The sequence below is a fragment of the Mustelus asterias genome, chromosome 29, assembly GCF_964213995.1.
Source record: "Mustelus asterias chromosome 29, sMusAst1.hap1.1, whole genome shotgun sequence".
In the NCBI taxonomy this organism is placed as follows: Eukaryota; Metazoa; Chordata; class Chondrichthyes; order Carcharhiniformes; family Triakidae; genus Mustelus; species Mustelus asterias.
Window position 1 is genome coordinate 24,276,089 of NC_135829.1, and position 13,729 is coordinate 24,289,817.

Genomic DNA, 13,729 nt, shown 5'->3' on the forward strand with positions numbered 1-13,729 from the left:
CCATGGGCAGGGTTCTCTGGCCGTGCTTTTCCCGAAACCGCAAAATCCCATCCGACGTCAACAGACCTTTCCATGGTCCGCCCCTCGCCCGCTCCGATTCCCATGGCGGACAAAATGGGAAAATTCGCCTCCCATGTCTCTCTCTCACACATATACAGGAGCACACCATGCCACACACATGGACACAAGTGTACACCAGACCCTACTCGTATTCATGCACACACCACATACATTTACACAGGTGCACATCAAGCCACACACATGCACAAGCGCACACCAAGTCACACGTATATACAGGCTGCGCACGTACACACACGCACACGACTATAATGGTCGCAAGTAACATTTTTAGCATTACAAGTTTATTACAGCATTACAAACCTGTCGACTGAAATCAAGCTTCTCAAATGTTAATAAGAGTTCAGTCTGATTAACGTGTGTGTCTTTGCAAAGTGATTTTTGTCCAATGTGCGTGGCGATTTCACCCCTGGCTAAAATTCGGTTGGTGTTGGAGCCCCTTTGCGAATCAAGCTGCCTTATTGAAAACTCTTTCTGACAACTCAGTTTGCTGATTGACTCCCCTCACTCGCTGTCTCCACAGATGTCCAAATCTGTCACTAGCCCTGAAGAACTGGGGGGCCTGGCCTCTCAGGTGACCACTGACTATGGTCACCTCGCTCACCAAGGACGACTTGCTACAGCCACAGCGGACACTGAGGAGGTAGGTCATTGGTTAATCTGCCGTAGGGACGCGTTAGTCAGGCTGATATTTTGCATCATCATCAGCTGTCCCTGGGAAGCAGTTGTTGGTCTTCACTCTCCTGGAACTGTTGCTGTATCTGCTGCTGGAACAAATCTGATCCACAGGGGGAAACGTAATGTCAACCAGGTTCATTCAGCTGCTCAATTTCCAACAGCCTCCTGTAACACAAAGAAACAAAGAACAGTTCAACACAGGAACAGGTCCTTCGGCCCTCCAAGCCTGCGCCGATCACATTGTCCTATTTAGACCAACCGCCTGTTCATGTGTCTATCCAGATAAGTCTTAAATGTCACTAACGTATCTGTCTCAACCACCTCGCTTGGCAGTGCATTCCAGGCCCCCATCACCCTCTGTGTAAAAAAAAACTCTCCCCGCACATCTCAAATGAACCTTTTCCCCCTTACCTTGAACTTGTGCCTCCTTGTAATTGTCATTTCTGCCCTGAGAAAAAGCTTACAACTGTTCACCTTATCTATACCCCTCATAATTTTATAAAGTTCTATCGGCCGCAGCCTCCGTCTTTCCAGGGAGAACAATCCCAGTTTATTCAATCCCTCCTCATAGCTAATACCCTCCATACCAGGCAACATCCAGGTAAACCTTTTCTGCACTCCCTCCAAAGCCTCCACGTCCTTCTGGCAGTGTGGTGACCAGGATTGGATGCAGTATTCCCAATGTGGCCTAACCAACGTTTATGTGAAGAAGGTTGTGGTGAGCTGCCGCCTTGATGTTGGTCTCAAAATCAGATGGATTTTATGACAATTTAGTACTTTCATGATCACCATTGTTGCAACTTACTTTTTGGTTCAGATTTATTTAATGAACTGGATAGAAATTCTCTTAACTGCCAGGGTGGGATTTGAACTCATGTGACCAGATCATCAGTCCAGATCTCTGAATTACTATTCTTCTGCATGTTTCAGCTCAAATCCATCGGTACTTCCCCACAAAGCCTTTGACCTATAACTCAAACCATCAAGTCCATAGCATCCTAAAAAATCTTTTCTGCACTCTTTCTAGTTTAATAATATCCTTTCTATAGTGGGGTGACCAGAATTGTACACAGTATTCCAAGTGTAGCCTTACCAATATCTTGTACAACATGGTTTTGTGAGAGGGAGGTCATGCCTCACTAACCTGGTGGTGTTTTTTGAAGAAGTGACCAAAATGGTTGACGAAGGAAGGGCCGTGGATGTTGTCTATATGGACTTTAGTAAAGCGTTTGACAAAGTCCCTCATGGTAGGCTAGTGAAAAAGGTTGGATCCCATGGGATAAAGGGGGAGGTGGCTAGATGGGTGGAGAACTGGCTTGGTCATAGAAGACAGAGGGTGGTAGTGGAAGGGTCTTTTTCCGGCTGGAGGCCTGTGACTAGTGGTGTACCGCAGGGCTCTGTATTGGGACCTCTGCTGTTTGTGATTTATATAAATGATCTGGAAGAAGGAGTAACTGCGGTGATCAGTAAGTTTGCGGACGACACAAAACTGGCAGGACTTGCAGATAGTGAGGAACATTGTCAGAGGCTACAGAAGGATATAGATAGGCTGGAAATTTGGGCAAGGAAATGGCAGATGGAGTTCAATCCTGATAAATGCGAAGTGATGCATTTTGGTGGGAATAATGTAAGGAGGAGCTACACGATAAATGGAAGAACCATAAAGGGTGTGGAGACGCAGAGGGACCTGGGTGTGCAAGTCCACAGATCTTTGAAGGTGACGTCACAGGTGGAGAAGGTGGTGAAGAAGGCATATGGCATGCTTGCCTTTATAGGACGGGGCATAGAGTATAAAAGTTGGGGTCTGATGTTGCAGATGTATAGAACGTTGGTTCGGCCGCATTTGGAATACTGCGTCCAGTTCTGGTCGCCACACTACCAGAAGGACGTGGAGGCTTTGGAGAGAGTACAGAGGAGGTTTACCAGGATGTTGCCTGGTATGGAGGGGCTTGGTTATGAGGAGAGATTGGGGAAACTGGGGTTGTTCTCCTTGGAAAGACGGAGGATGAGGGGAGACTTAATAGAGGTGTATAAAATTATGAAAGGCATAGATAGGGTGAACGGTGGGAAGCTTTTCCCCGGGTCGGTGGTGACGTTCACGAGGGGTCATAGGTTCAAGGTGAAGGGGGGGAGGTTTAACACAGATATCAGAAGGACATATTTCACACAGAGGGTCGTGGGGGCCTGGAATGTGTTGCCAGGCAAGGTGGTGGAGGCGGACACACTGGGAACGTTTAAGACTTATCTAGACAGCTATATGAACGGAGTGGGAATGGAGGGATACAAAAGAGTGGTCTAGTTTGGACCAGGGAGCGGCGCGGGCTAATTGTTCCTTGTTTCTCGTGGAAGTGGAAATGACTAGGGTTGGGAAGCATTTTCCGATCAGGGCCGTTGTGATCTCCTGGACTCGTTTCGATCGCCTCAGGGGGTCGGAGAGGAATTTCCCAGATTTTTTTTTCCCCATATTGGCCCTGGGGTTTTTCACTCTGGGTTTTCGCCTCTCCCTGGAGATCACATGGTCTGGAATGGGGGGGTGGGGGTGAGTTAATAGGTTGTAATGAACAAAGCATCGTAGCTGTGGGGGACAGCTCGGTGGATAGGATATTGGTATATAGATAGGCTGGAAAATTGGGCGGGGATCCTGGATTCAGGATTCAATCCTGGACCGGGGAGCGGCGCGGGCTTGGAGGGCCGAAGGGCCTGTTCCTGTGCTGTATTGTTCTTTGTTCTTTGACCAGGAATACTGGCATATATCTGTTGGGCCAAATGGTCTGTTTCTGTGCTGCGTTGGGGTGTATTGTGAAATCACTCTCATAGAGTCATAGAGGTTGACAGCATGGAAACAAGCCCTGCATGTTGTCCATGCCGCCCAGTTTTTACCATTAGGCTCATCCCAGTGGCCCGCATTTGGCCCACATCCCTCTATATCCATCTTACCCATGTAACTGTCTAAATTCTTTTTAAAAGACAAAATTGTACCCGCCTCTACTACTACCTCTGGCAGCTTGTTCCACTCACTCACCACCCTCTGAGTGAAAGAATTGCCCCTCTGGACATTTTTGAGTCTCTCGTTTCACATTAAACCTATGCCCTCTCGTTTTAGATGCCCCTACCTTTAGGAAAAGATGTTGACTATCTGGCTGATCTGTACCTCTCATTATTTTATAGACCTCTGTAAGATCACCCCTAAGCCTCCTACGCTCCAGGGGAAAAAGTCCCAGTCTATTTAGCCTCTCCTTATAACTCAAACCATCAAGTCCATAGCATCCTAAAAAATCTTTTCTGCACTCTTTCTAGTTTAATAATATCCTTTCTATAGTGGGGTGACCAGAATTGTACACAGTATTCCAAGTGTAGCCTTACCAATATCTTGTACAACTTCCTGAGGTGGCACAGTGGTTAGCACTGCTGCCCCACACGCCAGGGGCCTGGGTTCAACTGCTGCTTGGGTCACTGTCTATGCAGAGTCTGCATGTTCTCCCCGTGTCTGCGTGGGTTTCCTCCGGGTGTTCCAGTTTCCGCCCAGTCCAAAGATTGTGAGTTAGGTGGATTTGCAATATTAAATTGTCCCTTAGTGTCAGGGGGACTAGCAAGGGTAAATACATGTGGTTATGGGGATAGGGCCTGGGTGGGATTGTGATTGGTGCAGACCTGATGGGCCGAATGACCTCCTTCTGATCTATAATCTTCAACAAGATGTCCCAACTCCTACATTCAATGTTCTGACCAACAAAACCAAGCATGCCAAATGCCTTCTTCACCACTCTGTCCACCTGTGACTCCACTTTCAAGAAGCTATGAACCTCCCCTAGATCTCTTTGTTCTACAACTCTCCCCAATGCCCTACCATTAACTGAATAAGTCCTTCCCTGATTCGATCTACCAAAATGCATCACCTCGCATTGATCTAAATTAAACTCCATCTGCCATTCGTCAGCCCACTGGCCCAATTGATCAAGATCCTGTTGCAATCCGAGATAACCACCTTCACTGTCCACTGTGCCACCAATCTTGGTGTCATCTGCAAACTTACTAACCATGCCCCCTAAATTCTCATTCAAATCATTAATATAAATGACAAATAACAGTGGACCCAGCACCGATTCCTGAGGCACACCGCTGGTCACAGACCTCCAGTTTGAAAAGCAACCCTCTACAACCACCCTCTGTCTTCTGTCATCAAGCCAATTTTGTATCCACTTAGATACCTCACCCTGGATCCTGTGAGATTTAACCTTATACAACAACCTAGCATGTGGTACCTTGTCAAAGGCCTTGCTAAAGTCCATGTAAACAGCGTCGACTGCACTGCCCTCATCTACCTTCTTGGTTACCCCTTCAAAAAACTCAATCAAATTCGTGAGACGTGATTTTCCACTCTCAAAGCCATGCTGACTGTCCCCAATCAGTCCTTGCCTCTCTTAATGCCTGTAGATCCTGTCACTCAAAATACCTTCTACCAACTTACCCATTACAGACATTAGGCTCACCGGCCTGTAGTTCCCAGGCTTTTCCCTCAGCCCTTCTGAAACAAAGACATGCCATTTGCCACCCTCCAATCTTCAGGCACTTCTCCTGTGGCTGTCAATGATTCAAATATCTGCTAGGGGACCCGCAATTTCCTCCCTAGCCTCCCACAGCGTCCTGGGATACACTTCATCAGGTCCTGGAGATTTATCTACCTTAATGCATTTTAAGACTCCCAGCACCTCCTCTGAAATATGTACACAGAGTTTTATCGGTAAGCATTTGCACAGCAATTGTCCAAAGATGGTAACTTCCTCTGGACAATTGCCCTCTGCTGGGAGCATCTGAAAATGCATTTAAAATCACAAACTTTGGATGTTTCCACCAGGGTTACAGTAATAGTCACTCAACTGTTGTAAAGACCGCCCCCCCCCGGCAAGGAGGTTCCGGCCATTATTGATAAGTTTGAGTTTTTAATGACAATTTCGCAGCTTCATTGTCATTCAGGCACCCTCTACATTTTGACCACGTTCCATTCAGGAAGACTGTAAGGTGTCTAATCCCAGTTGGTAACGGGTGATACTTTCCATTTATTTTCAGAGTGAAATATTACAAACATTTGCCTCCTACCAATCTTTTTGGCAAATCAAGTAAACTAATTCAAATTAACGAGGGGATAAATTAAAAGGGGCAGCTCCCAGAAGGAGGGCAACCGCCCGAAGCAAAAGGCAAAGTGGAAAGGAAACTTAAAACATCAAATCAAAATGTGATTAAAGGGATCAGTCATGCACCCCAGTCCGTGCGGTGCCCAGCGGGCACGGAAGGCATTAACGGTGCCCTCGGACACCGCATGCTCCCTCTCCATGGTAGTGGTAGACAGTCGGGTCAGACGGCCCCCTCGGTTGCCCACTGCCTGGACTTGTAGTTGGAAGCTTTGCCAGGGCCAGGAGCAGGTTCATGAGGAGGTCTTCCTCCTTCCCCACAAAAAGGGCAGGTCACTTGAGAGTCTGTGAACCAATTTAACCTTTTATTGTATGGAACTGCTGTGTGCACCACCCTCCACCCTAGGTCCCCAAGATAGTGAGGGAGGATCCCTCCGAAGAGGGACCTCCACTGGGGACCTCTGCCAAGTGTATCCGCATATGCCTCCTACCTCAACCACACCTCAGCTTCAATCAGTGTCTCTTTATATGTGCTTAAGTGTAGCCCTAATTAATGCCCCCAACCTACAAATAATTAAATCGAATGAACATACAATTAACTCAAGGCAGAAGTGCACTGAGCAGAGTTGGATAAACCTCACTGTTTTCCATTCCCAAGCTAACAATCCTCACCCTCAGTGTTGTGTGAACTGCTGTCTGTGTGATCACAGCTCTTTGATCAGCTTTCAGTGAATAACCTGCTACCGTTTCTCTGCAGATTGGATTCCAGATTAAGACGCGAGTGCAGGATCTTGGCCACGGCTGCATCTTCCTGGTCCAGAAAGCCGGTGCGGTTCAAATCAGTCCCACCGACAGCTTTACAAAGAGAGAGCTCATTGAGTGTGCCCGGGCTGTGACTGAGAAGGTGAGAGAGTAGCAGGGTCTCCAATCCTTGTGTTCCTGGAAGGAACAGACTGTCAGCTAATACTTTTTAAAAATTAATTTCTGAGACATGGGTGTCGCTGGCTGGCCAGCATTTATTGCCCATCCCTAGTTGCCTGAGGGCAGTTGAGAGTCAACCACATTGCTGTGGCTCTGGAGTCACATGTAGGCCAGACCAGGTAAGGATGGCAGATTTCCTGCCCTAAAGTCAGTAATGCACCCGAGTCCCTGCGGTGCCCAGCGGGCACGGAAGGCATTAACGGTGCCCTCGGACACCGCATGCTCCCTCTCCAGGAACACCCGACCGCGACTGTAGCCGTGGTAGTGGCAGACAGTCGGGTCGGACGGCCCCCTCGGTCGCCCACTGCCTGGACTTGTAGATGGCAAGCTTTGCCAGGGCCAGGAGCAGGTTCATGAGGAGGTCTTCCTCCTTCCCCACAAGGGAAGATGGGCTTTTCCGACAATCGACAATGGTTTCATAGTCATCAGTAGATTCTTAATTCCAGATATCTTTCATTGAATTCACTTCCACCATCTGCCGTGGCGGGTTTCAAGCCAGGGTCTCCAGAACATTAGGTGAGTATCTGGATTAATAACCTAGTGATAATACCACTAGGCGATTGCATTCACCTTCAGTATAAAGAAAAGCTGGCCAGCAAAATTAACCTTGCAGAAAAAACCTTTGACACAAGCTTTACCCAGCCTGACAAGAAAGATCATTTCTCCAGTAAGCTAGAACAGTTTGAATACGTTATAAAATGATTTGGATTGGATCGTAGAATCATCATAAAACCCCTACAGTGCATTCAGCCCATCAAGCCTGCACGGACAACAATCCCACCCAGGCCCTATCCATGTAACCCCACATATTTACCCTGCTAATCCCGCTGACACTGGGCAATTTAGCATGATGTGGAGATGCCAGCGTTGGACTGGGGTAAACACAGGAAGAAGTTTAACAACACCAGGTTAAAGTCCAACAGGTTTATTTGGTAGCAAAAGCCACACAAAAGCCACAATTTAGCATGGCCAATCAATCTAAGCTGCGCATGTTTGGACTGTGGGAGGAACCCGGAGGAAACCCACGCAGACACAGGAGAGCGTGCAGACTCCGCACTGTTCAAGGCCAGAATTGAGCCCAGGTCCCTGGCGCTGTTGAGGCAGTAGTGCTAACCACTGTGCCACCGTGCCGTCCTTCTCTTTGATTGCCGTCCTGATTGATATTGTACCATTTTTAGCAATTTGCAATGCTGTCTCCATTCTGAGATGTCACAATGAGAGGGAGCCTGGCCCATCTGCTGAGTGATAAACTCTGATCGTAGAGGTTTGTCCCTCAGAATATTGCTGTTGTGTATCAACGCTATACATAACCCTGAGCCCATATGAACTGTAAAACACAGCTACAAAAACTGGAGTGAATTAAGTGTTGGCTAGTTACACAGGAGCAGAGGGCGGGAAGGAGGACAAATTGCCCTCCATCCTGTTGCACTATTCAGTGAGATCACACCTGACCCCTGACCTAACTCTGTATCTCTGCCATTTGTAGCAAAAGTCCCAAAAGTCCTTCATATCAGATGTAAAAGTAATAACGGATCGGGCAGCACAGTGATTAACACTGCTGCGTCACAGCGTCAGGGACCTGGCTTTGATTCCAGCCTTAGGCGTAGAGTCTGCGCAGAGTTCTCCCCATGCCTGCGTCGGTTTCCTCCGGGTGCTCCTGTTTCCTCCCACAGTCCAAAAGACATGCTGGTTAGGTGCATTTGCCATGCTAACTTCTCCCTCAGTGTACGCAAAGAGGCGCCCGAGTGTGGCAACAAGGAGATTTTCACAGTAACTGCATTGCAGTGTTAATGTAAGCCTACTTGTGACACTAATAAATAAACTTTAAAAAAAACTTTAAGCTTTTATCTTCCATCAATTATCTTCTGCGGCACGGTGGCACACTGGTTAGCACTGCTGCTTCACAGCTCCAGGAACCCGGGTTCAATTCTGGCCTTGGGTCACTGTCTGTGTGGAGTTTGCACGCTTTCCCCGTGTCTGCGTGGGTTTCCTCCGGGTGCTCCGGTTTCCTCCCACACTCCAAAGATGTGTAGGTTAGGTTGATTGGTCATGCTAAATTCACCCCAAGTGTCTAGGGATTAGCAGGGTAAATAAGTGGGGTTATGGGGATAGGGCCTGGGTGGGATTGTGGTCGGTGCAGACTCGATGGGTCGAATGGCCTCCTTCTGCACTGTAGGGATTCTGTGATGATTCTGTGATTCTAATTGCCATTTGCAGAAGGGAATTTCAAACATCTTTGTGTGTGAACCATTTCTCTCTCATCCATCCTATCTGTTATCTTTAATATTACCTCATCAGATTTGATGTTGCAACAAGACCCATAAAGGAGTCCAAGACAGGGGTGGCACGGTAGCACAGTGGTTAGCACTGCTGCCTCACAGCTCCAGGGACCTGGGTTCGATACCCGACTTGGGTCACTGTCTGTGTGGAGTTTGCACATTCTCCCTGTGTCTGTGTGGGTTTCTTCTGGGTGCTCCAGTTTCCTCCCACAGTACAAAGGTGTGCAGATTGGGTTGATTGGACATGCTAAATTAACCCTTAGTGTCCCAGGATGTGATAGGTTAGAGGGATTAGCAGGGTAACTATGCTGGGATAGGGTGGGATTGTTGTCGGTGCAGACTCCATGGGTCGAATGGCCTCCTTCTGCACTAGGACTTCTATGATTCTATGATATTAATTCCAGTTAGTAATCGGAGCCTCTGAGGTAGCCTGAACCAGGAGTAATGATTGGTTCAGTTTCTCTTCATTGTTTTCCCAATTCCACATTATGGATCTAGCGAAGCAGGAACTAGTTTGCACTGTGTAGTTTCTCAGTCAAGCCTGTCCGAGCGAGACTCTGGCTGCCTCGTTCTAAATGGATCTTGTTTTCTCCCCAGGTTTCATTGGTTCTGTCTGCCCTACAAGCGGGGAACAGAGGGACGCAGGCCTGTATTACTGCAGCCAGTGCTGTGTCTGGCATCATCGGTGATCTGGACACCACAATCATGTTCGCCACAGCTGGCACTCTCAACGCAGAAAATGACGAATCGTTTGCGGACCACAGGTTAGTTGGTTCAGCCCCTCCAACCCACTCATTTTATGGCAGCAGCTGTGGAAAATGGTAGAAAGCTTGGACAAAATGCTGGCTGCTTTGATGAGGAAGGAGGGAATGAGTTTACAATGCAATGGTGTTTCATGACGGAGAGTGTGGGGTTAAGACAGCTGAAGACCCTGTCATGGCAAAACAGGTTGGAGTCAGCCAGAGAATGCTTCATGAGGAAATAGGGCTGGAGGAGAGTGCCTACAGAGTGAGAAAGGGAGGGGTGGAAACTCTGCAGGTTTGTTTCGATTTAGCACTGTGCAGGAGTGTCGCCTGGGAGCAGCTTTTGTAATAAGCACCACCTCTCAGCTTTGGAAATATAACGTTTCCATTTCTTCATCACCAATTTGAAGCTCACCACCCGGTGGCTCAGAAACCTGTCTTAATTTAAGCTCCATTGAAATTAGTAAAGACCCAGGTTAAAGAGAGTTCAACATCTCTGATGGGGCAGGGGCCGGAGGGAGCGGCACGGTAGCACAGTGGTTAGCACTGCCGCTTCACAGCGCCAGGGACCGGGTTCGAATCCCGGCTTGGGTCACTGTCTGTGTGGAGTTTGCACATTCTCCCCATGTCTGCGTGGGTTTCCTCCAGGTGCTCTGGTTTCCTCTCACAGTCCAAAGATGTGCAGGTTAGATGGATAGGCTATGCTAAATTACCCCTCAGTGTACCTGAGCAGGCACCGGAGTGTGGCGACTCGGGGATTTTCACAGTAACTTCATTGCAGTGTTAATGTAAGCCTACTTGTGACTAATAAATAAACTTTAAAACTTAAAACAAAACTTTAAAGATGTGCTGGTTAGGTTGATTGGCCATGCTAAATTGACCCTCGTGTCAGGGGGTTAGGAGGGTAAATAAATAAGGTTATGAGGATGGGGCTGGGTGGGATTGTGGTCAGTGCAGACTTGATGGGCCGAATGGCCTCCTTCTGCACTGTAGGGATTCTATGAAGCCGCCATTTTCCTGCCTGTCTCGGGTTGGATTGAAATCAGGACTCAGTGGTTTTGATTTGAGCTGAGGAAGATTGGGAAGATCATGGATGTAATAGATTCTGCTATAGCTGCAGGAATCAACTGGCATTGAATACCTGTCAGAGTGCCGACAGCTTGCAGGAGGGCAATGTGAGCCTGGCACCATGAGGAAAGGACTTCAGTGTGGCAACGTGCAATAACTGAGGTTCTGCTCCTGCCAACGTGAGACCAGTATGTCTTCCTCACGGTGCCAGGGTAAGGAACATCTTGGAGGGAGTGCAGAACACTGAAAATGGAAGGGGAAGAGAAATCATAGAAACCCTACAGTGCAGAAGGAGGCCATTCGGCCCATCGAGTCTGCACCGACCACAATCCCACCCAGGCCCTACCCCCACATATTTACCCACTAATCCCTCTAAGAGGTGGAGATATTGTCCATCTTGGAACCAGCAACATCTGAAGTAAGAGAGTTGAGGTCCTGTAAGTCAGAGTTTAAGGAGGATGAGAAAGTTCAAAGATAGGATCATAGATCATAGAATCCCTACAGTATAGAGGGAGGCATTTCGGCCCATCGAGTCTGCACTGACTCTGACAGAGCACCCACGCCCTTTCCCATAACCCAAGTATTTACCCTGTTAATCCCCCTGATTTACACATCTACGGACACTAAGGGGCAATTTAGCATGGCCAATCCACCTAACCTGCACATCCTTGGACTGTGGGAGGAAACCGGAGCACCCAGAGGAAACCCACGTAGAGACGAGAAGAACGTATAACTCCGCACAGATAGTGACCCAAGCCGGGAATCGAGCCCGGGCCCCTGGCGCTGTGAGGCAGCAGCATGTCGAAGGTAGTAATCTCTGAATACTCCCAATGCCCTGGGCCAGTGAGAGTAGAAATAGCAGAATGTGACAGGTTAATAATGTGGCTGGAGATACAGCGCAGGAGCGAGGGTTTGAGATTCCTGGAGCACTGGGGTGAACTCTTTGGCAGGAGAGGCTCTGCAAATTGGGTATGTTGTACCTGAATAGAGTTGGGGCTAAAATCCTTGCGGGTGGGGGGGTGGTTAACTCGTGCTAAGGGAAAGAGGGCGGCATGGTAGCACAGTGGTTAGCACTGCTGCCGCACAGCACCAGGGACCTGGGTTCGATTCCCGGCTTGGGTCACTGTCTGTGTGGAGTTTGCACAGTAAGAAGTTTAACAACACCAGGTTAAAGTCCAACAGGTTTATTTGGTAGCAAAAGCCACACAAGCTTTCGAGGCTCTGAGCCCCTTCTTCAGGTGTGTGGAGTTTGCACATTCTCCCCGTGACTGTGTGGGTTTCCTCCCACAGTCTCAAAGACGTGCTGGCTAGGGTGCATTGACCCGAACAGGCGCCGGAGTGTGGCGACTAGGGGAATTTCACAGTAACTTCATTGCAGTGTTAATGTAAGCCTTACTTGTGACTAATGAATAATAAACTTAAATTTAAGCATTTAACCTAATTTGACGGCGATTTGGGCACCAAGATGTTGTATTAATAAGTAGAAGGTGCATGGAAGAATAGGTGAATCAATTATAGTTAGAGATACAGAATTAGCTGCGATCATAGAAAAGATAAAGGCAAAGTGACCCTTGGAGTGCATATGTGTAAATGCATCAAGTGTGGTTCAGAAGGTTGGTGGAATACCAGCCCCATGGCGACTGATGCAGTGCCAAATACAGGCACAGGGATGATTGAATATTTACTTTTCCTGGGTATAATGTGGCTAGCACTGCTGCTTCACAGCGCCAGGGACCCGGGTTCAATTACGGCCTCGGGCCACTGTCTGTACGAGGTTTGCACGTTTTCCCCGTGTCTGCGTGGGTTTCCTCCGGGTGCTCCGGTTTCCTCCCACACTCCAAAGATGTGCGGGTTAGGTTGATTGGCCATGCTAAAAATTGCCCTTAGTGTCCTGAGATGCATAGGTGAGAGGGATTAGTTGGGTAAATATGTAGGGATATGAGAGTAGGGCCTGGGTGGGATTGTGGTCGGTGCAGACTTGATGGGCCGAATGGCCTCTTTCTGTACTGTAGGGTTTCTATGATTCTATGATGGTGTGCAGGTTAGGTGGATTGGCCGTGCTAAATTGACCCTTAGTGTCAGGGGGACTAGCGAGGGTAAATGCATGGGGTTATGGGGATAGGGCCTGGGTGGGATTGTTGTCGGGGCAGACTCGATGGGCCAAATGGCCTCCTTCTGCACTGTAGGATATTCTATAATTGGATATTCAGGAATGACAGGTAAGGAGGAAAGGAAGAGGGATAGCAGTTTTGATTCAGACAAATACTGCATTGCTTGAAAGACTGTCCTTGAGGGGTCAAACAGAATGCTTTTGGCTGGAATCGAGAAACAATTGAGTTATTGCTCGGTACATTTTCTGGCAATAGTTTGTTGAAGAGCTCACTGTGACATATTTACATTGGAATTTATTATGGGAATAGCTGATGAGCTGTTTCAGATGTTTAACTTAGAATAGACCTATATTTATTGGTTAAGATGCTTTAACAGTACAAGGCTGTCGGCTTTGAAAATGCTCATTCCTTTTATGAACCTAATGACTTTGCTTCACTGAATGCAGACATGTCTCCTGTGGTTCCTTCATTTTCTTCGCCGACCTGTTTCTTTTCTAAGATAAAGGCTAAATACTGCGGATGCTGGAATCTCAAACAAAAAGAGAAGGTGCTGGAAAATCTCAGCAAGTCTGACAGCATCTGTGGCGAGATACTAGAGCCAACGTTTCGAGTCTGGATGACCCTTCATCAGAGCTCTGACTCGAAACGTTGGCTCTATTCTC

At 47.9% G+C, this 13,729-nt stretch overlaps 1 protein-coding gene across 7 annotated transcripts in view; it reads left to right on the plus strand.

Moving 5' to 3' along the window:
- The window catches only part of LOC144480588 (talin-2), a 410,923-nt gene that overhangs the window by 352,055 nt on the left and 45,139 nt on the right, over nucleotides 1-13,729 (plus strand). For all 7 annotated transcript variants that reach the window (XM_078200210.1, XM_078200216.1, XM_078200214.1 and 4 more), the window contains 3 exons: nucleotides 602-721; nucleotides 6,643-6,789; nucleotides 9,743-9,909. In XM_078200210.1, coding sequence (XP_078056336.1) covers nucleotides 602-721; nucleotides 6,643-6,789; nucleotides 9,743-9,909 — 434 coding nt within the window. The remainder of the gene's footprint in view (nucleotides 1-601; nucleotides 722-6,642; nucleotides 6,790-9,742; nucleotides 9,910-13,729) is intronic.